This window comes from Oncorhynchus kisutch, linkage group LG26 (assembly GCF_002021735.2).
Source record: "Oncorhynchus kisutch isolate 150728-3 linkage group LG26, Okis_V2, whole genome shotgun sequence".
Taxonomy (NCBI): Eukaryota; Metazoa; Chordata; class Actinopteri; order Salmoniformes; family Salmonidae; genus Oncorhynchus; species Oncorhynchus kisutch.
The window spans coordinates 19,322,276-19,345,598 of NC_034199.2; the positions used below are offsets into that span (position 1 = coordinate 19,322,276).

The 23,323-nt window shown below is 43.1% G+C and overlaps 1 protein-coding gene across 1 annotated transcript; it reads left to right on the forward strand.

The window, feature by feature from the left end:
• The first annotated feature begins 61 nt into the window (after positions 1 to 61).
• Positions 62 to 22,980, forward strand: efhc2 (EF-hand domain (C-terminal) containing 2). The gene is made up of 15 exons (XM_031806135.1): positions 62 to 182; positions 533 to 721; positions 864 to 1,014; positions 1,214 to 1,437; positions 1,807 to 2,058; positions 4,413 to 4,520; positions 5,088 to 5,226; positions 8,961 to 9,126; positions 10,033 to 10,175; positions 10,389 to 10,585; positions 10,671 to 10,804; positions 11,026 to 11,220; positions 20,471 to 20,563; positions 20,655 to 20,757; positions 21,651 to 22,980. The coding sequence occupies exons 1-15, from the start codon at positions 141 to 143 to the stop codon at positions 21,786 to 21,788; spliced, it is 2,274 nt and encodes a 757-aa protein (XP_031661995.1). The 5' UTR covers positions 62 to 140; the 3' UTR covers positions 21,789 to 22,980.
• The last annotated feature ends 343 nt before the right edge of the window (positions 22,981 to 23,323 follow it).

Consider the following 23,323-nt stretch of genomic DNA (forward strand, 5'->3'; position numbering starts at 1 on the left):
CCTGGATTCTGACGCTGCACTGTTGCCGGGCAACGCAAGATAACAGCACGCTCCATGGCAACCTCAAACGGGAAGGACGAAAGAACTTCTCACGAGTTGGACGGAGGGAAAAGTATATTTATATCCCAATTTATGCCGCTATGGCACTGCCGATGCTGCCTGGAAATTCTCTCAACAAAAACGTAAGTTTTGTGCAATGTTTCCTGTTAAATTAGTGGATACATTTGAGATGATTTGGATTATTGACCCCAGTTAGCCTATTTTGCGAATTGAGACGAATAGAACAACGCATAGCTATGCTAGCATGCTCCCTAGCAGCATCGTCCATAGATTGTGCAAGTTCATTGCATTAAAATGCATTCCTGTTTGCTGCAAGAACCTTAAGAAAACACATGATGAATTTCTGCTTTTCTGACATTATCCTCTAAACTTAAAGGTTAAATAAAAAATAAATAAAGTCACAAACCATAATATTTTCTCTGAATATGGCTCTAGTCTTTACTTGACTGACTTGTGACATCCTTTCATCCAGTTGGGGAAAGACAAATTCCACAAGTCCCAGCATTTTGACTATTCCAACGGGGTCCGTATGATGGTGGGCTCAGGGAAGCCAGGAATTGGAGGGGAGTTGCTGTTGGGCCAGAAGTCTCAACCAAACTATTCTGTCTTCCCCAATGGAGAGGGCAGTGACACTCCATCATGGGTGGCCTTTGACAAGCAGGTCTGTCATTGAATGTTTGTTGTGCTTTCCAAATAATCTTTGAAAGGTGCAGTAGATTACAGACACAGACTGACAGACAGACAGACAGACAGACTGAGTTGGACAGACTGCTCCGTTCTCACCATCCCTCCCTCTCCCTCAGGTGCTGAGCTTCAATGCTTTCTTCCAGGAGGCTGTGCCTCAGAAGCGAGAGGAGAAATACCGCGTCAGGAAGTGTAAGATCTATTTCTACCTGGAAGACGACACCATCCAGGTGGTAGAGCCTGAATTAAAGAACAGCGGAATACCACAAGGTGAGGTATTTTAACCTAGGTCTTGAGCAGGTAAATTGCCGATTGAGATCTACCTGAATTTCTACCCCCTATTCAAACAGAAACCAGTACCTGCAAAAAGACGGATGATTACAGGAAAAGCCCTCTATGTTAAAGAGGTTTAACTATGACAAGATCTAAAAAATAAATAAAAAATGTAATAGTTTTTTCCTATTTTCAGGAACGCTGATTCGTCGGCACCGCATCCCACTGCCCCCTCCAGATGATGAGTGCTTCTACACGGTGCACGACTTCAACATCAACCAGCAGATGGTGCTGTACTCACGCACTTTCATGGTCACCGACTGTGACCCCTTCACCAGAAACTTCCTCAGGAAGATGGGGGTACGGCTCAACCCCCCCACCTCCATTCCCCTGGACCCCTACAGCAACCTACGACAAGAGGTGGGATTAGAGAGGAGGGGGAATAAGGGAGGGTGAGAGGGAGGAAAAGAAGGATAACAGAGAAGGTGACATTATGGATTTAGTGGTACCATCTTCTGTGTTGAACATAGTGCTTTGCTATTGATCTAATGCCAAGGTGCCAGCCTGAGAAACATGTCACACTGAGCAGAAACTACTCAGAAACTACAGCTCGCTACACAGATGCCACCTGTCAGAAAACAATGACTGACATCTATTTATCGGATATTATCATAATTACATGACGTCTATACATACAGACACTATCTGTAGCTACCAAGCTGTATACTGTAGACTTTATGTATTGATAAAATATACAGTATTATCAATAATCTGTCTGTGTATCCACAGATGGAGAAGAGTATGAAGCCGCTTCGTCCATACGAGAGGCTGGACACGCTCAAGCAGTTCCTGGACCACGACCGCAATGTGCTGCGGTTCTTCTGCCACTGGGACGACTCAGAGAACATGTTTGGGGACCCGCGCGAGCTTACCCTGCACTACTTCTTGGCCGATGACACCATAGAGATCAGGGAGGTCATCTACCCCAACTCAGGCCGGGATGCCACCCCCAAGTTTCTGCACCGTAGCAAGCTGCCCAAGGTTAGATGGGAAATGTGTGTACAAAGCAATGGTTCCCAAACTTTTTCACTCGGGTCGCCTTTTCCATAATTGGGGTGCATCCAGCACGAGGTGTTTTTTGTTGTTGCCATTGTAAAGCAAAGTTCCTGCTTTCTACACATTTTGTCATATCCTATGTGTGTTCATGTGATATCTGAGTGACTCAGACATTATAACAAAATCAATGGGCTACAAAACCTAGCAAAAAATGTTTTACTTGACATGGGCTAGTTGATCTGAACATTCCTGACAACTTACTGTATAAATAGCTCTCTAACGTCTGCAATGACAAGAGGAAAACTGCTGATGCACTACCGAATTTCGAAATTGCACCTTTAGCATTCTACTATTACAACTTTCAAGAGTAAGTTGAATGCCCGATTGAGTTTAAAAAAAAAACATTTTTTTAAGTAATAAAAAAAAAAAATCGTGCTCCCCACAGTTTGGGAACCACTGCCTTATTGGAGCAGAAAGCTTACAGACACTTTCCACTACCACACTGTCAGCAGAGTTGACTTTCAGTGTCAAGTTTCACACCCCTCATTGGCATAGGGACTGGCGTGTCACATTTTCTGGCCTATCCAGACAAATGATTGATTTGCTCTGCCTCTGAGCAATGGAACTCAGCCTGGGAGACTGCATAGGAGAGGGGACAGTCTAGCGAATCCAGCAGCTGAGTTTTTTTTATCTTGCTGTGATATTCTCAGACGGATTTAGAGCTCTCAACATGAAAAAAGGCTAAATTATTTTGTAGAATTGAAACACGACCACTTTGTTTTGGTCACAGAGGTACGAAATCACATTGTGCGAAAAGCTGAAGTTGTAACGAGTCTTCAAATATTTGAATGTTGTCTCTGTGTCGCTCAGAGGATGCTTGGCAGAAAATGCTCTGTTGTCAGTTATATGAAACGGGGCCAAATTTGTAGTCACTTAATATTCTAATATTTATTTTACAGTTATAATAAAGGTGAAATATTATATTAAGTTGTTTATAATTTGATTGTTACTCTTTTTAGAAAACGTGTCAGTAATTTCAAGCCTTATATTCATATGATTTTCTATATTTTTATAATATTAGTGTTATGTACTTGAGCTTGTGTCCTCAAAAGTGATTCATTTGAAACTATTTATACCATAAAGGTTAGTTACAAACCTTTCTAAAACTCTGCAGCATTACAAGTTAGTGTTTATGGCCATCCCATTAAAAATAATTACTTTTGGGTATGTCTATTTAGGCAGAAATCTACATTTTGCCTTAACGTTCAAGGGGAAATTAAAGGAAGGGCAGAAGATAGGAAATCTAAACTACCATTGTTTCGCTGCTTTGAAGCATTTGTATCAGGGGAGTGATATGTTTTGGTTGAAGTATAGTCATAAGAGGCAAGGTGCCTCTCTTCCTCTTCTGCTTGAATGGCTTTGGCCTCCGCCCCTCACAGAGCTCTCGTCCACTCTGACATGTCTGCAGTAACATCTAGCCTCCCTGAAGCATCTTTCCTCATCTCTTCTCTAGTCACTGTTCAGACACTAACTCATCGTTCCTTTCCAGTTGTTTTCCAGTGATTGTCATGCTGTTTGCCTTTCTATAAATGTCATCCTGAAAGGTTGCATCTGAACCTCCTAGCCAGTTGGACATAACGATTCTCCCCAGATACAAATTAAATCTGTCCCTCAAGACAAATGATGATGATTTGGTCAGTCTATGTTCTTTCTCTTTCTCCATGTTATGTTGCTTCCATGACCAAGAACCAGGAGGCAAGTACCAGCCAATCTGTGTGCTGTGGTTATGGTGGTGATTTGGTGTAGTGTGGTTTGGTTTGGTGTAGAGTGGTTTGGTGTAGTGTGGTGTGGTTGGTGTAGTGTGGTTGGTGTAGTGTTCGGTGTTGTGTGGTTTGGTGTAGTGCATGTGTGGTTGATGTAGTGTTTGGTGTTGTGTGGTTTGGTGTAGTGTGGTGTGGTTGGTGTAGTGTGGTTTGGTGTAGTGTGGTGTGGTTTGGTGTAGTGTGGTTGGTGTAGTGTTCGGTGTTGTGTGGTTTGGTGTAGTGTGGTGAGGTTGGTGTAGTGTTTGGTGTTGTTTGGTGTAGTGTGGTGTGGTTGGTGTAGTGTGGTGAGGTGAGGTTGGTGTAGTGTTTGGTGTTGTGTGGTTGGTGTAGTGTGGTGTGGTTTGGTGTAGTGTGGTGTGGTTGGTGTAGTGTTTGGTGTTGTGTGGTTTGCTGTAGTGCGTGTGTATGTGTGTTTTAGCTTGGCATGCGTGTTTCTATACCGTGTAAGTGTGTGTGTGCGTGTGTGTTTCTGACTCTTCTCCATTGGTGTGTTTTCTCCTCTGTTCTCTCCTGCAGCATTCTCCCAACCCCAAGCGTCAGCCCGGAGATATCACAGACCGTACGGTGCTCAACGTCTTTGGTCCAATGGGCCAGGGAGGACGCTACATCCTGGACAGCCTCAAAGTAGGTGCTGTTGATATTGAATGCTATACGGAAAATAAGCCTAGGGTTTATGTGACTGTAAGGGATGTTGTAGAAACAGCTGTTTGTTTCCAAAAGTTTTATCTCTGTTTCTTTGAGTGTACAGGATCAGTTTGATCCAGCATATTTTACTGCAACATGGGAGCTTACTCTCTCTCTCTCTCTCTCTCTCTCTCTCTCTCTCTCTCTCTCTCTCTCTCTCTCTCTCTCTCTCTCTCTCTCTCTCTCTCTCTCTCTCTCTCTCTCTCTCTCTCCCTCTCTCTCTCTCTCTCTCTCTCTCTCTCTCTCTCTCCTCTCTCTCTCTCTCTCTCTCTCTCTCTCTCTCTCTCTCTCTCTCTCTCTCTCTCTCTCCCTCTCTCTCTCTCTCTCTTTCTCTCTCTCTCTCTCTCTCTCTCTCTCTCTCTCTCTCTCTCTTTCTCTCTCTCTCTCTCTCTCTCTCTCTTTCTCTCTCTCTCTCTCTCTCTTTCTCTCTCTCTCTCTCTCTCTCTCTCTCTCTCTCTCTCTCTCTCTCTCTCTCTCTCTCTCTCTCTCTCTCTCTCTCTCTCTCAGACAGGTGCTGTCCATGAGCAGTTCTATAAGGACAGTGACCTGACTCTGGGGGGCATGGTCAACGTGTGGGGACGCAGGGTGGTCATCTGTGACTGTGACAACTTCACCAAAGAGTTCTACCGCTCCAAATACGGCATTGGTGAGACACACACACACACACGATGCCATATCCCACACCCAAGTCCATCACCTGCGGTTCTGGTGTATAACCACAGGGTGTCAGTATAACTATAATAAACTGTAAGTTTCGCTACCTTGACCATTCAAACTCAAGTACCCCTGTTTTGCAATGTCAATGTTATTTAGCTGTTTTCAGTGCCACTGTCAAGTATTTCCCATAATCTGAAAATGTTGTACATTTACCCTTAAATGCTCTCCATATCCCTAATTCAGATTGTGTCATTCAGATTTAGTGAAGGCTCCATTTGTGACCTGTTGGAGATTAAAATAACATCGTTATAATCATTTTATTATTATTATTATTATTACATTTTTTTATGCAATTCTCTCCATTGTATCAAAACCATGTGAGCCCTACAATAATCCCTGACAATCAATCAAATTGTGTTTATATACTTGTATGAAACACAACATTTACAACATTTGTCTCAAAGTGCTTTACAGTAACCAGGTCTGGATCAACAATGGTGGACTTGGGTGACAGAGTGGCGTTTGCAGCACTGACCTTATAGTTAACAAAGTTTTGGAATTATAGATTTCAGATGTATAACATTTTCCAGGTGCTCAAAGTGAGGATAACAGCCCCAGGCCTAACTGTCTCCCTGGTCCTGACCAACACTAGATACCAGTGATCGCCCCACCGCCACCAGCCATTTGGCCTCCTTGAGCGAGAAGCTTTCAAATGAAGCTGATATCAGCATGATTCATGCACTTGTGTTTTCGGCCACATATCTGACGCTTTGTACCATCAAAATGGTGTCCGCTATCTGTAGATGGGAGGGTTTGGGGGGGGTTTCAACCAGTCTGCAGTAACCAAACTCTTGTCTGTGGGCGTTAGACTGCCAGTCCACCCCACCCTGCCCCCCACCCCCCCCCCCCATGTGTTTTTAGGCTAGGTTAGGTTAGGCTGGCTATGGAGGGGTTCTCTGTATTAGTCACAGCCGATCAATGATGGAGAGGCCTGTTGGGGACCTCAGGGGGTCAAAGGTTATATAGGTTACTGTTACCCCTGTTGCCTTCTCTTTCCATCTCTACTCTTTCTCCTTCTTGCTCTTCTCTTCCTTCAACTGTTGTTGTCTCTCTCTATTGATCTATTTATCTGCCCCCCCCCCCCCCCCCCCCCTGTCTCTCCTTGTCTATATATACAGTGCCTTGCGAAAGTATTCGGCCCCCTTGAACTTTGCAACCTTTTGCCACATTTCAGGCTTCAAACATAATGATATAAAACTGTATTTTTTTGTGAAGAATCAACAACTAGTGGGACACAATCATGAAGTGGAACGACATTTATTGGATATTTCAAACTTTTTTAACAAATCAAAAACAGAAAAATTGGGTGTGCAAAATTATTCAGCCCCCTTAAGTTAATTACTTTGTAGCGCCACCTTTTGCTGCGATTACAGCTGTAAGTCGCTTGGGGTATGTGTCTATCAGTTTTGCACATCGAGAGACTGAAATGTTTTCCCATTCCTCCTTGCAAAACAGCTCGAGCTCAGTGAGGTTGGATGGAGAGCATTTGTGAACAGCAGTTTTCAGTTCTTTCCACAGATTCTCGATTGGATTCAGGTCTGGACTTTGACTTGGCCATTCTAACACCTGGATATGTTTATTTTTGAACCATTCCATTGTAGATTTTGCTTTATGTTTTGGATCATTGTCTTGTTGGAAGACAAATCTCCATCCCAGTCTCAGGTCTTTTGCAGACTCCATCAGGTTTTCTTCCAGAATGGTCCTGTATTTGGCTCCATCCATCTTCCCATCAATTTTAACCATCTTCCCTGTCCCTGCTGAAGAAAAGCAGGCCCAAACCATGATGCTGCCACTACCATGTTTGACAGTGGGGATGGTGTGTTCAGGGTGATGAGCTGTGTTGCTTTTACCCCAAACATAACATTTTGCATTGTTGCCAAAAAGTTTAAATTTGGTTTCATCTGACCAGAGCACCTTCTTCCACATGTTTGGTGTGTCTCCCAGGTGGCTTGTGGCAAACTTTAAACAACACTTTTTATGGATATCTTTAAGAAATGGCTTTCTTCTTGCCACTCTTCCATAAAGGCCAGATTTGTGCAATATACGACTGATTGTTGTCCTATGGACAGAGTCTCCCACCTCAGCTGTAGATCTCTGCAGTTCCTCCAGAGTGATCATGGGCCTCTTGGCTGCATCTCTGATCAGTCTTCGCCTTGTATGAGCTGAAAGTTTAGAGGGACGGCCAGGTCTTGGTAGATTTGCAGTGGTCTGATACTCCTTCCATTTCAATATTATCGCTTGCACAGTGCTCCTTGGGATGTTTAAAGCTTGGGAAATCTTTTTGTATCCAAATCCGGCTTTAAACTTCTTCACAACAGTATCTCGGACCTGCCTGGTGTGTTCCTTGTTCTTCATGATGCTCTCTGCGCTTTTAACGGACCTCTGAGACTATCACAGTGCAGGTGCATTTATACGGAGACTTGATTACACACAGGTGGATTGTATTTATCATCATTAGTCATTTAGGTCAACATTGGATCATTCAGAGATCCTCACTGAACTTGCTGCACTGAAAGTAAAGGGGCTGAATAATTTTGCACGCCCAATTTTTCAGTTTTTGATTTGTTAAAAAAGTTTTAAATATCCAATAAATGTCGTTCCACTTCATAATTGTGTCCCACTTGTTGTTGATTCTTCACAAAAAAATACAGTTTTATATCTTTATGTTTGAAATGACTGAAATGTGGCAAAAGGTCGCAAAGTTCAAGGGGGCCGAATACTTTCGCAAGGCACTGTATTTTCATTTGTTTAACACTTTTTTGTTTACTACATGATTCCATATGTGTTATTTCATAATTTTGATGTTTTCACTATCATTCTACAATCTAGAAAATAGTACAAATAAAGAAAAACCCTTGAATGAGTAGGTGTGTCCAAACTTTTGACTGGTACTGTATATACATACACTACCGTTCAAAAGTTTGGGGTCACTTAGAAATGTTCTTGTTTTTTTTTTTTGTCCGTTAGAATAACATCAAATTGATCAGAAAATACAGTGTAGACATTAATGTTGTAAATGACTATTGTAGCTGGAAACGGCAGTTTCTTTATGGAATATCTACATAGCCATACAGAGGCCCATTATCAGCAACCATCACTCCTGTGTTCCAATGGCACGTTGTGTTATCCAATCCAAGTTTATCATTTGAAAAGGCTAATTGAGCGTTAGAAAACCCTTTTGCAATTATGTTAGCACAGCTTGAAAACTGTTGTGCTGATTTTAAAGAAGCAATAAAACTAGCCTTCTTTAGACTAGTTGAGTATCTGGAGCATCAGAATTTGTTGGTTCGATTACAGGCTCAAAATGACCAGAAACAAATAACTTTCTTCTGAAACTCGTCAGTCTATTCTTGTTCTGAGAAATTAAGGCTATTCCATGTGAGAAATTGCAATGAAACCCTTCACAGAACAGCGCAAACTTTCTCTAACCAGAATAGAAAGAGAAGTGGGTGGCCCCGGTGCACAACTGAGCAAGAGGACAAGTACATTAGAGTGTCTAGTTTGAGAAACAGACGCCTCACAAGTCCTCAACTGGCAGCTTCATTAAATAGTACCCGCAAAACACGTTTCAACGTCAACAGTGAAGAGGCGACTCCGGGATGCTGGCCTTGTATATATAGTGTATATATATCTCTTTATCCATTTCTTTGTCCTCTCTCTCAGAGGACTTCAGCCCAGTACAGTACAAGGCACCTCTGGCCCCTAAGCCCCCCAGGCCTGTACCTCCCTACAATGGCTTTGGCTCTGAAGAGGACTCTCTGTGCTCCTGCCAGGGCCTGCTGCCCAAACCCCCACAGAAAGACTTCCGCAAGCTCATGGAGAAAGACAGGTGAGAGTCAAGAAAGCACCACTCAGGAGATACTACTTAGGATAGGTCACTACAGTTCAAGTCAAAACGCTGTAAGACATTGTCGTTTGTAACTTACCTCTCATAAGTTTTACTCTTTAAAAAAAATAACTTGATTCACTCCCCTCTGTATTTTATTTGGACAATAATGCTAAAATGTATAAATTAGGCTCTATACTCCAGCATTTTGGATTTGATATCAAATGTTTTATGAGGTGACAGTACATATCTGTTTTACCATTTAGAAAGGAATGCACTTTATGTGTCTAGTCCCCCCATTTGAAGAAGTCAGTATTTTGACAAATTCACTAATAGTGTATTAATATTGTCCAAAGTTTAGTATTTGCTCCCATATTCCTAGCACACAATGATTACATCAAGCTTGTGACTACAAACCTTTTGCAAATAAGAATAGAGGATGCTTCTGAACACTTCTACATTAATGTGGATGCTGCCATGATGATGGACAGTTGTGAATAATGATGAGTGAGAAAGATCATACCACACCAAAAAATGCTAACCTCCCCTGTTATTGGTAATGGTGAGAGGTAAGCTTTTTCCCTGTAACTTCAGTCAAATTGACAGATTACAAAACCAAATTTACACATTTCAGCTTCACTTCACTGCCTTACAGCCTAAATGGGAGAATTACATTGTAGACACTTGACAGTAATATGTATGCTTCTTAGATGCTGTATCTACTGTAAGTGTTTAGATATATGTTAACTCCTCCCGCTGTGTGTGTGTGTGTGTGTGTGTGTGTGTGTGTGTGTGTGTGTGTGTGTGTGTGTGTGTGTGTGTGTGTGTGTGTGTGTGTGTGTGTGTGTGAGAGAGTGCCTGCCTGCTTGTCTGCATGCGTGCGTGCGTGTGTGTGTTTCCCCCTACCAGACAGGGCCTTGAGAGCAATGTGCTGAGGTTTATGGGCAAGATGGTGACTGAAAATCCCATCGACAGAGATAGACTCTTCATAATCTCCTTCTACCTCAGTGACGACACCATCTGTGTGTACGAACCGCCTCAGAGGAACACCGGTAGGGACCGTTTGGCTAGCTAGGACCAGGCTATTAGTCGACACTTCTAGAATACCCATAAGAGACAAGTAGACATATTACTTTATTTAGTTTCTCTCCTCCTCCTCTCTTCTGCAGTACTTTGACAGGTTGAGATGACTTCTTCCACATATTCCACACATAAACATCCCCCTCTTTGCCCCCCCCCCCCCCCCCCCCCCCCCCACGCTCCAGGTGTGTTGGCGGGTAAGTTCCTTGAGCGTGGCAGAGTGAAGAAGCCTGGTCAGGAGCTGTTTAAGAGTGAGATGTCCCAGTATTTCAGTGCCCAGGACCTGTATGTAGGAGCCAGGATCAACCTCAACAACCAGGGCTTCCAGCTGATCGACGCTGATGAGTACGCCTTCAACTACATGGAGCAACACGCTGAGGAGGTGGGATGCACTTTCTCCTCTTCTTTTCTTGTTTCTTCTCTTTTTCTCTCTCCTCTCCTCATCTCGTCCTCTCCTCTCTATCCAGTTCCCAAGGGCTAACATGGGCTCCATTATCAGTAAGATCCGCTCCATCCCTGAGGACAAACAGAATGAGATTAAACAGTTCCTCACCCTCAGTGACCCTGGAAACACTGGACTGATCCCCTACGAACCCTTCAGGTAGTACACTCCTCTTTCTTCTCTCTCTAGACAGCCATTTACAGTATGTTTGGGTGTTTTCTGATTCAGATCTTCAAATCCAAAACAAATCCAGATCCAAATGAGATTGAGGCCAGGAACTAGAGCCCCAGTACCAAGATTTAGTAGTCATCAAACTATGGTGTTCATAAGCAGTTTATAAGCAGACCCTTGAAGCAAATGTTTGTGTGTGTGTTTGCCAGGGGCCTGCTGGTGGGTCTGGAGTGTGGTCTGTCCGAGCACGAGGTGATGATGCTCGGTCGTTGTTTCTGTGAGCGCCAGCAGCCCGAGGCAGAGGTGGGTCTCATGCTGGCTGTGGCTCAGGACCACCTACGCAAGAAACACTTTGAGAGCTTCTCCGACATGACCAGAGCCTTCACACACGAGGACCGACACAGGTAGGGAGTCATACACACACTCAGGCACAGACATACAGGGACGTGGACACACAGGTACACACACATGTACACGATTGGGGAGTAACGGATCACATGTTTACAGATACATGTTTACACATAATTTAGAAAAACTAGATGATTACTTCTAGGATTACTTTTAAAATCAGAAAGGATGTTTGCGTGAGTGTTTTCTGACACCTTTCTGTTTTCTCAAGTGCATTCGAATCAGCATAGAAAAAATTTGCAATTTTAAGTTGGTTCTGCCTGAGCAAGTCTGAACACAAATCAGAGACCACTATGAAGAACCACCAGGAGCAGGAATAGGCATTTGTAGGCTACAGTCAAAGCTATGCCTTCCAATGGTGCGACTGCTGTCAGCATTCAAAGATTATCCAACTTGAATAAACGCTCGGAGGTAAGGATGACATCAGTGTTGTAGTCTACGGCGATACGGATATCACTTGTTATTGATATCTAGATAGTGCATTGATGTGAATCACCATGCTGCTCTCTCATTTAGCTATTTGCACCTTACGGATTGTGGTTGTTGTGGATGGATGTTCATAAATCTAAACGTGTATTTGAACCCAATAATGGTTGAATTCAAGACATTTAAGTGGCCTATTAATCATTGTTTTTGTGACCAGGGGACAGCCAGCGAAAAATGCATTCTTGCTGCAGTGCGGTTCCCAGCCATATGGAATAAAAGTTTAAGAGAGTTCCTCCCTTCTAAACTCGCTCGTGTTGTGCTCCATACTGTCAAAAACAACTTTAATTTAAGAAGACCACGATTAGGGCTTTTATTGCTCAATCTAATTAGTGCTGATTCAGAAATAATTATTCCATAGGCCTACCACCTAGATCTGCTCATGCTCAAACTCGCACACTTATGATAGACTTCAACAGATGCAAATTACACTACCTGACCAAAAGTATGTGAACACCTGCTCGTCGAACATCTCTTTACAAAATCCATTAATATGGAGTTGGTCCCCCTTTGCTTCTATATCAACCTTCAGTCTTCTGGGAAGGCTTTCCACTAGATGTTGGAACATTGCTGCAGGGGCTTCCATTCAGCCACGAGCATTAGTGAAGTCGGGCACTGATGTTGGGCGATTAGGCCTGGCTCGCAGACAGCATTCCAATTCATCCCAAAGGTGTTTGATGGGGTTGAGGTCAGTGCTCTGTGCAGGTCAGTCAAGTTCTTCCACAGCGATCTCAACAAACCATTTTTGTATGGACCTCGCTTTGTGCACGGGGGCATTAAATGTGAAGCGCTCCAAAAACGCTTTTACTCATGTGAAATATCACTGTGATTATTATTATCTGACCCTGCTGGTCATCTATGAACGTTTGAACATCTTGGCTATGTTTTGTTATAATCTCCACCCGGCACAGCCAGAAGAGGACTGGCCACCCCACATAGCCTGGTTCCTCTCTAGGTTTCTTCCTAGGTTCTGGCCTTTCTAGGGAGTTTTTTCTAGCCACCGTGCTTCTACACCTGCATTTCTTGCTGTTTGGGGTTTTAGGCTGGGTTTCTGTACAGCACTTTGAGATATCGGCTGATGTAAAAAGGGCTTCATAAATACATTTGATTGATGGAAGTGTTCCAAAAACACATTTTCACATTATTTCACATGTGAAATGTCACATTTGAAGTGTTCCAAAACCAAGTTTTCACATGATTTCACATGTAATATCACGATAAGATTTCCAAAAACAAGTTTTCAAATGTGAAATGTTACATGTCAATTGTTCCCCAAAAACATTTTCACATGTGAAATGTTCCAAAAACACATGTTTTCACATGATATCACATGTGAAATTTCACATTCAACGTGTGAAATCATGGGATTTTCCACATGTGAAATCATGTAACATGAAATTACACTGTTAGCAATTGCTGTTCGTTTTGTGGGAAATATTTGTCATTGTGTTGTACATTTATACAGTAATATGATACTGTATTAGTGTTTTGCTATAGACAGTGCCTTCGGAAAGTATTCAGACCCCTTGACTTTTTCCACATTTTGTTAGGTTACAGCCTTTAAAAAAAATGGATACAAAAAAAATATATATCCTCATCAATCTACACACATCACCCCAAATGTCAAAGCAAAAACAAAAACATGCTAATTTATTCTAAATAAACAACTGAAGTATCACAAGGTAATCAGACCTTTTACTTTGGCAGCGATTACAGCCTTTGGCAGCGATTACAGCCTTTGAGTCTTCTTAGGTATGACGCTACAAGTTTGGCACACCTGTATTTGGGGAGTTTCTTCCATTTTTCTCTGTAGATCCTCTCAAGCTCTATCAGGTTAGATGGGGAGCGTTGCTGCACAGCTATTTTCAGGTCTTTCCAGAGATGTTCAAGTCCTGGCTCTGGCTGGGCCACTCAAGGACATTCGGAGACTTGTTTCCCGAAGCCATTCCTGCATTGTCTTGGCTGTGTGCTTAGGGTCGTTGTCCTCTTGGAAGGTGACCCTTCGCTCTGTCTGAGGTCCTGAGCGCTCAGGAGCAGGTTTTCATCAAGGATCTCTCTGTACTTTGCTCCGTTCATCTTTCTCTCTGAGAGTCTTTAGGTGCCTTTTGGCAAACTCCAAGCAGGCTGTCATGTGCTTTTTACTGAGGAGTGGCTTCCATCTGGCCACTCTACCATAAAGGCCTGATTGGTGGAGTGCTGCAGAGATGATTGTCCTTCAGGAAGGTTCTCCCATCTCCACAGAAGAACTCTAGAGCTCTGTCAGAGTGGCCATCAGGTTATTGGTCACCTCCCTGACCAAGGCCCTTCTCCCCCGATTGCTCAGTTTGGTGAGGAGGCCAGCTCTAGGAAGTCTTGGTGGTTCCGAACTTCCACTGTGTTCATGGGACAACCTTCAATGCTGCAGACATTTTTTGGTACCCTTCCCCAGATCTGTACTTCGACACAATCCTGTCTCTGAGCTCTATGGACAATTCCTTCGACCTCATGGCTTGGTTTTTGCTCTGACATGCACTGTCAACTGTGGGACCTTATATAGACCTTATATAGACAGGTGTGTGTCTTTCCAAATCATGTCCAATCAATTGAATATGAAAAAGAAAAGGAGAGCCACACACTCTAGGAGCTCAGATGCAATAATTGAATAACCTAATAACCAATGTTTCGACAGACAAGCTGTCTACATCAGGGTACAATCAATTGAATTTACCACAGGTGGACTCCAATCAAGTTGTAGAAACATCTCAAGGATGATCAATGGAATCAGGATGCACCCGAGATCAATTTATAGTTTCATAGCAAAGGGTCTGAATAGTTATGTAAATAAGGTATTTGTGTTTTTATGTTTAATACATTTGCAAAATATCTAAAAACCTGTTTTCGCTTTGTCATTATGGGATATTGTGTGTAGATTGATGAGGATATTTTTATTTTAATCAATTTTATAATAAGGCTGTAACGTAACAAAATTTGGAGAAAGTCAATGGGTCTGAATACTTTCCGAAGGCACTGTAAATACTGTCAATCGCAATGCACTTGGAGGTACGCTACTTTTTGGCCTGTCCTGCAATTCAACTTGGCATGCCTCACTTGCAATTACATTTAAACTTATAGGATACTTTAGATGGACTTATTATTTTATAGTAAGTTACCGGCTACTGGGTTACGGTGAAATGAGTGGAAACAACTTTTTTTTTCTCCCCAATTTCGTGGTATCCAATTGTTAGTCGTTATTGTCTTGTCTCATCGCTACAACTCCCGTACGGGCTCGGGAGAGACGAAGGTCGAAAGCCATGCGTCCTCCGAAACACAACCCAACTAAGCCGCACTGCTTCTTAACACAGCCCGCGTCCAACCCGGAAGCCAGCCGCACCAAAGTGTCAGAGAAAACACCGTAGGCCTAGCGACCTGGCCAGTACACCCTGCGCCCGGCCTGCCACAGGAGTCGCTAGTGCGCGATGAAACAAGGATATCCCTACCGGCCAAACCCTCCCTAACCCGGGCGACGCTAGGCCAATTGTGCGTCGCCCCATTGACCTCCCGGCCTGGGGGAAACAACTTTTAATGTAATTTCTAACTCTATTTTGTCAGTAAAATAACAACAACAAACTGTACTCAGAAATTCCAATTATGTTCAATGCTGTAAAACCAGGAATTTGTTTTCCTTATTGAATTGACTGGAACTTAAATGGAATTGACCTCAACATTGGTTAGCACACTTGGGACACAGCCACACTTGGGATTTGAACTCACAACTTCTTAGATGACAGCAAACTGAATTCCCTTCTTTGTCACCAGGTCTGTGACAATGACAGCGATCGACCACAGATTTATTGGCAAGAATACATTCCTCCACTTTGCTAAAAGTTTCCCGGGATCAAGTCAATAATTGTGTGATTATCCAACAACACCAAAGAAAGAAATAGCAGTGTTCAGGGACACATGACATAATTAAAAATAAAAATACTAGGCAAGTCAGGTAAGAACAAATTCTTATTTACAATGACGGCCTACCCCAGATTACGCTACGCCAGTTGTGCGCTATGGGACTCCCAATCACGGCCGGATGTGAGTCAGACTGGATTCGAACCAGGGACTGTAGTGATGCCTCTTGCACTGAGATGCAGTGCCTTAGACCACTGCGCCACTCGGGAGCAAAAGGCCTAGATTTAAGCATAAAAAGGCAATAGCCGACACCTACATAGCTGGTCCTTTGGCAGTGTCGGAGCTATAACTACGTTACGGTACCGTGTTGTTCCCTGGTGTACAAAAAGGTCAAGGATACAGAGGTACAAATAGGAACTCACATGGTATCGGTCGGTACCTTTTAGAGTACATGTGCAGATAATCTAGTATAATGGTACATTTTTCTACCCAATATTTTACATTTTAATGCTGCGTTCATAACCATGTGGGAGGTGGTCCTTTACCAGTTGTGAAGTCGTAAATACCAGTTGGATGCTTTCAACTTGTTGAGAAACACTGATTGGCTAATGGCCAACAAGCTGCGTAAACCATAAACTAAAAGTACAGGTATCATGCTTGTAAACAAATTATAGTGTTCAAAAACCATATTAATAAATCACTTTTTATTAATAATGTTTTGTTGTTGCATTTAACTGGCAAAAATACTGTTATAAAGGTAATTTCCTTAGTAGGTCATGTCAGAGGTCAGCATGTGAGAGAACGGGGAGCTCAGGATGACGGGCGAGTTTCCCACCAGCAATTACCAGTTTGAGGGCTGTTCAAGTGTATTTTTCCTAGTCATATGTGGTAAATTCCCACTTTCCACTTGGTTACAAATGCAGCATTAAGCTAGGAAACCATCACCAACTGGTTGTAGTTGATCACGTGCGGCATTCAACCAATTAACGAATTGATCATTTCAGTGTTCCAACTAGCATGTGAACGAGGCTATACTGTACTTTGAAACGTTGGTGGGGCAATGTGCTTGTGGGGGCTCATTAGCATATTTAAGGGCATGGTCTAAAATATGATGTATTTGTGCCAACCGTCAGTCCGAATGATGTACCAGTTTAAGTGGTTTTATCATTGTGTTTAAGGTTGAGTACCTTCTATGACATTTTTGTTAGAGCTTGTGCCAATCAAGAGCTGAGCTGTGAGTACTTGAATGGCAGCTGGTTCACAGGAAGTTCATGTTTAATTTTGACCTCAATGTCAAGTTGTTGTAAGTGGGTAATTGTAAAAAGAACAGTAACTTACTGTAACTAATCATCACACTGACTGCCCTGGTGGTATGGTAAGTATGCAAGTAATACAATAATATGGAGACTAGCTATTAAATATTGAGTGGCTCTTCTGTAGTGTGTGCACTTATTTCAGCCTTTAACAAGGCTACATAATTAACAGCTTTGCTTATGAACAGACTTCAACAGAACATATTAACAGAATACAACACAGCAGATTAACTGGGATGACATTCCCTTCCATGGGAGACCAAAAAGAGCTGGCTGAAAGCCACACCTCCAATAAGCTACACCTGCACTCTTCTGATAGGCTTCCCCTGCTACAGTATGCTGCCAATCAGAAAGTGATGCCCATGTTGTCAACAGAAGAGTCCGTGAATGCACAGTAGATCACTGGCATGGATTGCTAGTGGCAGCAAGTGTCCTGTGAGTTACTGGTAAAATTACTGTAAATATTACAATAACTTACTAAATAGTAATTTCCAGGTAAGAAATGAGAAATTCACATCAACAAGTTGCCAGGTCGCAGTTGTAAATGAGAACTTGTTCTCAACTGGCCTACCTGGTTAAATAAAGGTGAAATACTGGAAAATGCACAATAAACTATTTGCAGTGCAGCTCATTACTGACACGTTCTCTTACAAAGTTTGAAACATTGCTGCACTCCCAACCATGAGGTTGCAAGTTCAAATCCCCAAAGAATTCATGTGTATTTCACAATGTCGTGTCGTTGAGCACTGCTACTTTTACATTGGTGGAGATAATTGGACAATTATTTACTTGATTCTGGACAGCTTTAAGCAAAGTGCAGAAATGCATTCTTGCCAATAAGTCTGTGGCCCATATCTCTTTCATGCTCACAGATCTGGTGGTGTAGCTGCACTGTAGCAGGACATTTCAGGTTATTAGCAACCGAGAGGGTATGAGTTTCAATCCCATTTTGGCTAAGTCCCAATTGTGGTCACAGTACCAGATTTTACAGTAATTGAAATAAGAATACAGCAGAATACTGTCCTTTAGAAGTTTTTATATATATTTACTTCATTTTTTCTGCAACTTTAGGCAAAATGCAGAAGTGTATTCTTGGCAATAAATATATACCATATTTCCACAATGTCCACATTGCAGCATTTTACAGCATCATATTCATTTAGCTGTAAAATGCTGCTGTAAAAATACAGCATCGTATTCATGGTATCACATGTTTCACATGAAATCATGTTTTAACATGCTCACATGTTATCATGTGTAGTTCCATTTTATCGCATTGAGATTTTGCCTCCCCATGTTGTCCCATTTATTTCACATGAGATTGGGTTTTAACGTGCTCACATGTAGTTTTACGTTATCACATGTTGCTTTACATGTTGACACATGTTGTCACATGTTATCACATGAACTTCACATTATCATGATCAACATGAGATCACACAAGAAGAACGCTAACCTCCCCTGTTATTGTAATGGTGAGAGGTTAGCGTGTTTTGGGGGTATGATATTTGTGCATCTGTGACTTTCTCACTCATCATTATTTATGATTCATTCAGGACTATCCGTAATCAGGGTAGCATCCACATTAACTATAAGTGTTTAGAAGCATATTCTATTTTTATTTACAAAAAAAGTGACTCCAAAATGACACAATACATTATTTACCATTCATTTCTATTGGCACAAAATAATCAGAAAAACAGCCAAAACAAACAGCAAATGCATCCAACAAGTTGTAGAGTCACAAGCTTGATGTCATCATTGTGTGATAGGAATATGGGACCAAATAATAAAGTTTAAAAGTGAATGTACAAAAAGTTTACCTGATATAGATGAAAATTCCCTCAAATTAAAGCTGACAGTCTGCACTTTAACCTCATAGTCATTGTATAATTTCAAATCCAAAGTGCTGGAATAGAACAAATGTGTCACTGTCTCCATACTTATGGAGCTCACTGTACATGTATGGGTGTGCACACACACACACACACACACACACACACACACACACACACACACACAGTTCTTCCACACCGATCTCGACAAGCCATTCCTGTATGGACCTTGCTTTGTTCACGGGGGCATTGTCATTCTGAAACAAGAAAGGGCCTTCCCCAAACTGTTGTCACAAATTTGGAAGCACAGAATCGTCTAGAATGTCATTGTATGCTGTACCATTAAGATTTCCCTTCACTGGAACTAAGGGACGTATCCCGAACCATGAAAAACAGCCCCAGACCATTATTCCTCTTCCACCAAACTTAAAAGTTGGCATTATGCAATTGGATTGGTAGTGTTTTCCTGGCATCGGCAAAACCCAGATTCGTCCGTTGGTCTGCCAGTCTGCGTGATTCATCACTCCAGAGAACTCGTTTCCACTGCTCCAGAGTCCAATGGCAGCGAGTTTTAAACCACTTCAGCCAACGCTTGGCATTGCGCATTGTGATCTTAGGCTTGTGTGCTGCTGTCGGCCATGGAAACCCATTTAATGAAGCTCCCGACGCTCCAAAGGCAGTTTGGAACTCGGTAATGAGTGTTACAACCGAGGGACAAGACGATTTTTACGCGCTACGCGCTTCATCACTCGCCGGTCCCATTCTGTGAGCTTGTGTGGCCTACCACTTCGCAGCTGAGCCGTTGTTTCTCCTAGACATTTCTACCTCACAATAACAACACTTCCAGTTGACTGGGTCAGCTCTAGCAGGGCTGAAATTTGACGAACTGACTTTTTGGAAATGTGACATCCTATGACAGTGCCACGTTGAAAGTCACTGAGTGCTTCAGTAAGGCCATTCTACTACCAATGTTTGTCAATGGAGATTGCATGGCTGTGTGCTCGATTTTATACACTTGTCAGCAATCGATGTGGCTGAAATAGCCAAATCCACTAATTTGAAGGGTTGTCCACAAACTTTTGTATATATAGTGTATATACCCCATACCCACACACACAGAGCCACACAGGCAGGTACCGTCACGGCCCGCCATCAATCAGTTGGCCAGCGGCCCCAGATCCTTAGCTGCTTGAGTAGCAGCAATTAGTTCCAGCAGTGTGTGAGTGGAGCATTGGAACCAGATGATCCCCACAGACCTGCATATTATGTAGCAGTCACACACACACACACACACACACACACACACACACACACACACACACACACATACACACACACACACACACACACACACACACACAACACACACACGCACAGTAGAAATGTGGCATAAAGGAAATTGATAGCTAGCCACGCCACAGGGTCAATCAGCATAGCTTGTTTATGTGGCCATGTAGTTACCCTGGGTTAGTTTCAGATTTGTCTAAAATGTCCTCCCTACCCAATGCCCCTGTAATGAAGACGGTATGTCATAATGTCAAGGACTGGCTCCAGACTACTCAAAAGCACAGGGAAAACAACTGTGGCCTCTCTCACACACACACACACACACGCACATGCATATGCATACACGTGCACACACAGACACACACACTCAAGCCTTTCATCAATGATGATTTCTCATCTGTGCTTGCCTAATATCTGTGCTCGTCCGGTCTGGTCTGTGTATCCAGGACTGGTCATCTCTCCACCAAGGAGGCCAGGACCATCTGTAAGGCCTTCCAGCTGCCACTGGCTGAGGACCTGTTGAGGGCCCTCCTCAAGAAGTAAGAAATTAGATCTGAAAGAAAGAGGAGTAGCACTGGGAGTGGAATTGTGCTTATACATCAGTTCATCAGAGTCCTGTGGTGTGTCCAGGTTTGATGCAGGCTCTGAGGAGATGGACTACCATGCCTTTCTGGCAGGGATCAACTGGAGAGAGAACCCTGCTCCCCCTGTCCTGCCTGACGACGCCCTGAAGGTGAGAGACTCAGTGGGTCATTTAGCATGAGAGAGATTTAGCGTATGGCACAGAGCCAGCTAAAAAGATCCATCTGCACTTTTTATTGTTTATTTCACATTTCACTTGCTTTGGCAATGTAAACATATTTTTCCCATGCCTATAATGCCTCTTGAATTGAGAGAGAGAGAGCACTGTTTGTGAATCAGTCTCTTCGCGTGTGTGTGCATGCCCGTGAGCTTGTATGTGCGTGTGTGTGTGAGAGCCTGTGCGTCTGTATTGTCTCTGTCATTCTCTCTTTGTTCTCTAGCAGTGTACTTTCACTGGTTCCCACCTCCTCTCTTCCTCTTGCAGTCTAAAGCCCAAACTAGTCAGGGATCCTCTGGTGGGGTAAACTGCCTTTCTAAACCTGCTCCACAGACCCACGTGAGAGGAGTGACAATGGCTGCCGTGACTTTGCCTCTTCACGTCCTCACATTTTTTCTCACTCTGATAACATCAGAAGAGTTGCCTATTTCTGCTTAAGGACTTGCTTTGTGTTGATTGGCCCATCATCCAGGCTCTGTTATTTTCCTGATTGTCTTCTGCTGATGCCTGGGATTTACCTGTTTCTGCCTGGGACTCTTGTCTCTGTGGAGCTAACACACTGTTTGAACAATAATGCACATGCTTTGCACTATTTTAATGGCAATGCTGTAATGTTTTGTGAATGTATTTGGCGTGCATAGCCCTTGTCTACCTCCACATTCAGGGACGTTACTAGTGTGCCAGTGATTTCATTTTGTACATAACCTTTATTTAACCAAGCAAGTCAACTGTCATCCCCAATGAGGGCCTAGTCCAGTGTCTTGTCTTGTCTTCAGCCCTTTGTCTTGCTGTTGTTGAATTGAATCAACTTTATTGATTGTCCACAGGTCAACGTGGACTGGAGCAGGGAAGCCAGAGACCCAGAGGTGAAGAGCATCAACTACTCTGTCCTTCTGGAAGACGTGTTCGGTAGTGTCAACACCAACTCTAACCAACCCAACACTCTAACCAACCCAACACTCTAACCAACCCGACACTCTAACCAACCCGACACTCTAACCAACCCAGCACTCTAACCAACCTGACACTCTAACCAACCCAACACTCTAACCAACACTCTAACCAACCCAACACTCTAACCAACCCGACACTCTAACCAACCCAACACTCTAACCAACCCAACACTCTAACCAACCCGACACTCTAACCAACACTCTAACCAACGCTCTAACCAACACTCTAACCAACACTCTAACCAACCCGACACTCTAACCAACCCAACACTCTAACCAACCCGACACTCTAACCAACCCAACACTCTAACCAACCCAACACTCTAACCAACACTCTAACCAACCCGACACTCTAACCAACCCGACACTCTAACCAACCCAGCACTCTAACCAACCTGACACTCTAACCAACCCAACACTCTAACCAACACTCTAACCAACCCAACACTCTAACCAACCCGACACTCTAACCAACCCAACACTCTAACCAACCCAACACTCTAACCAACCCGACACTCTAACCAACACTCTAACCAACGCTCTAACCAACACTCTAACCAACACTCTAACCAACCCGACACTCTAACCAACCCGACACTCTAACCAACCCAACACTCTAACCAACCCGACACTCTAACCAACCCAACACTCTAACCAACCCAACACTCTAACCAACACTCTAACCAACCCGACACTCTAACCAACGCTCTAACCAACACTCTAACCAACCCAACACTCTAACCAACCCAACACTCTAACCAACACTCTAACCAACCCAACACTCTAACCAACCCAACACTCTAACCAACCCGACACTCTAACCAACCCAACACTCTAACCAACCCAACACTCTAACCAACACTCTAACCAACCCGACACTCTAACCAACGCTCTAACCAACACTCTAACCAACACTCTAACCAACCCAACACTCTAACCAACCCAACACTCTAACCAACACTCTAACCAACCCAACACTCTAACCAACGCTCTAACCAACACTCTAACCAACCCGACACTCTAACCAACCCGACACTCTAACCAACCCAACACTCTAACCAACCCAACACTCTAACCAACCCAACACTCTAACCAACCCAGCACAAGGACAGAGAGATAGCAAGGAGTACCAGCAGATCATCATCCTATGAACTCAATCACCTCTGTGTATATTTTCACTTTCAATTAAAGAACATGGATTACATTTGCAACCAATCATCTGCCCTTTTAACATGTGTGGGAAACGGTGTGTACACTTGAATTGTGTTATGTGTAAAACAAAGACCCTTAAAAACAGTATACTGTGTGTGTGTGTGTAGGTGTATGTGTGTGTGTGTGTGTGTGTGTGTGTGTGTGTGTGTGTGTGTGTGTGTGTGTGTGTGTGTGTGTGTGTGTGTGTGTGTGTGTGTGTGTGTGTGTGTGTGTGTGTGTGTGTGTGCACGTTTTACTATACTTGTGAGTACCAGAAGTCCTCATAAGAATAGTAAACCAACAAAAATTCTGAGAAGTGAGGAAATTTTGCCAGAACTCACTTGTAAAAATGCCAT

Excerpts from the sequence above, each read along its gene's own strand:
- efhc2 (XM_031806135.1), top strand. The coding sequence starts at position 141 with ATGGCACTGCCGATGCTGCCTGGAAATTCTCTCAACAAAAAC. Across the intron at positions 4,521-5,087 it reads ACATCCTGGACAGCCTCAAA|ACAGGTGCTGTCCATGAGCA; the intron begins GTAGGTGCTGTT and ends TCTCTCTCTCAG. Across the intron at positions 10,805-11,025 it reads ATCCCCTACGAACCCTTCAG|GGGCCTGCTGGTGGGTCTGG; the intron begins GTAGTACACTCC and ends TGTGTTTGCCAG.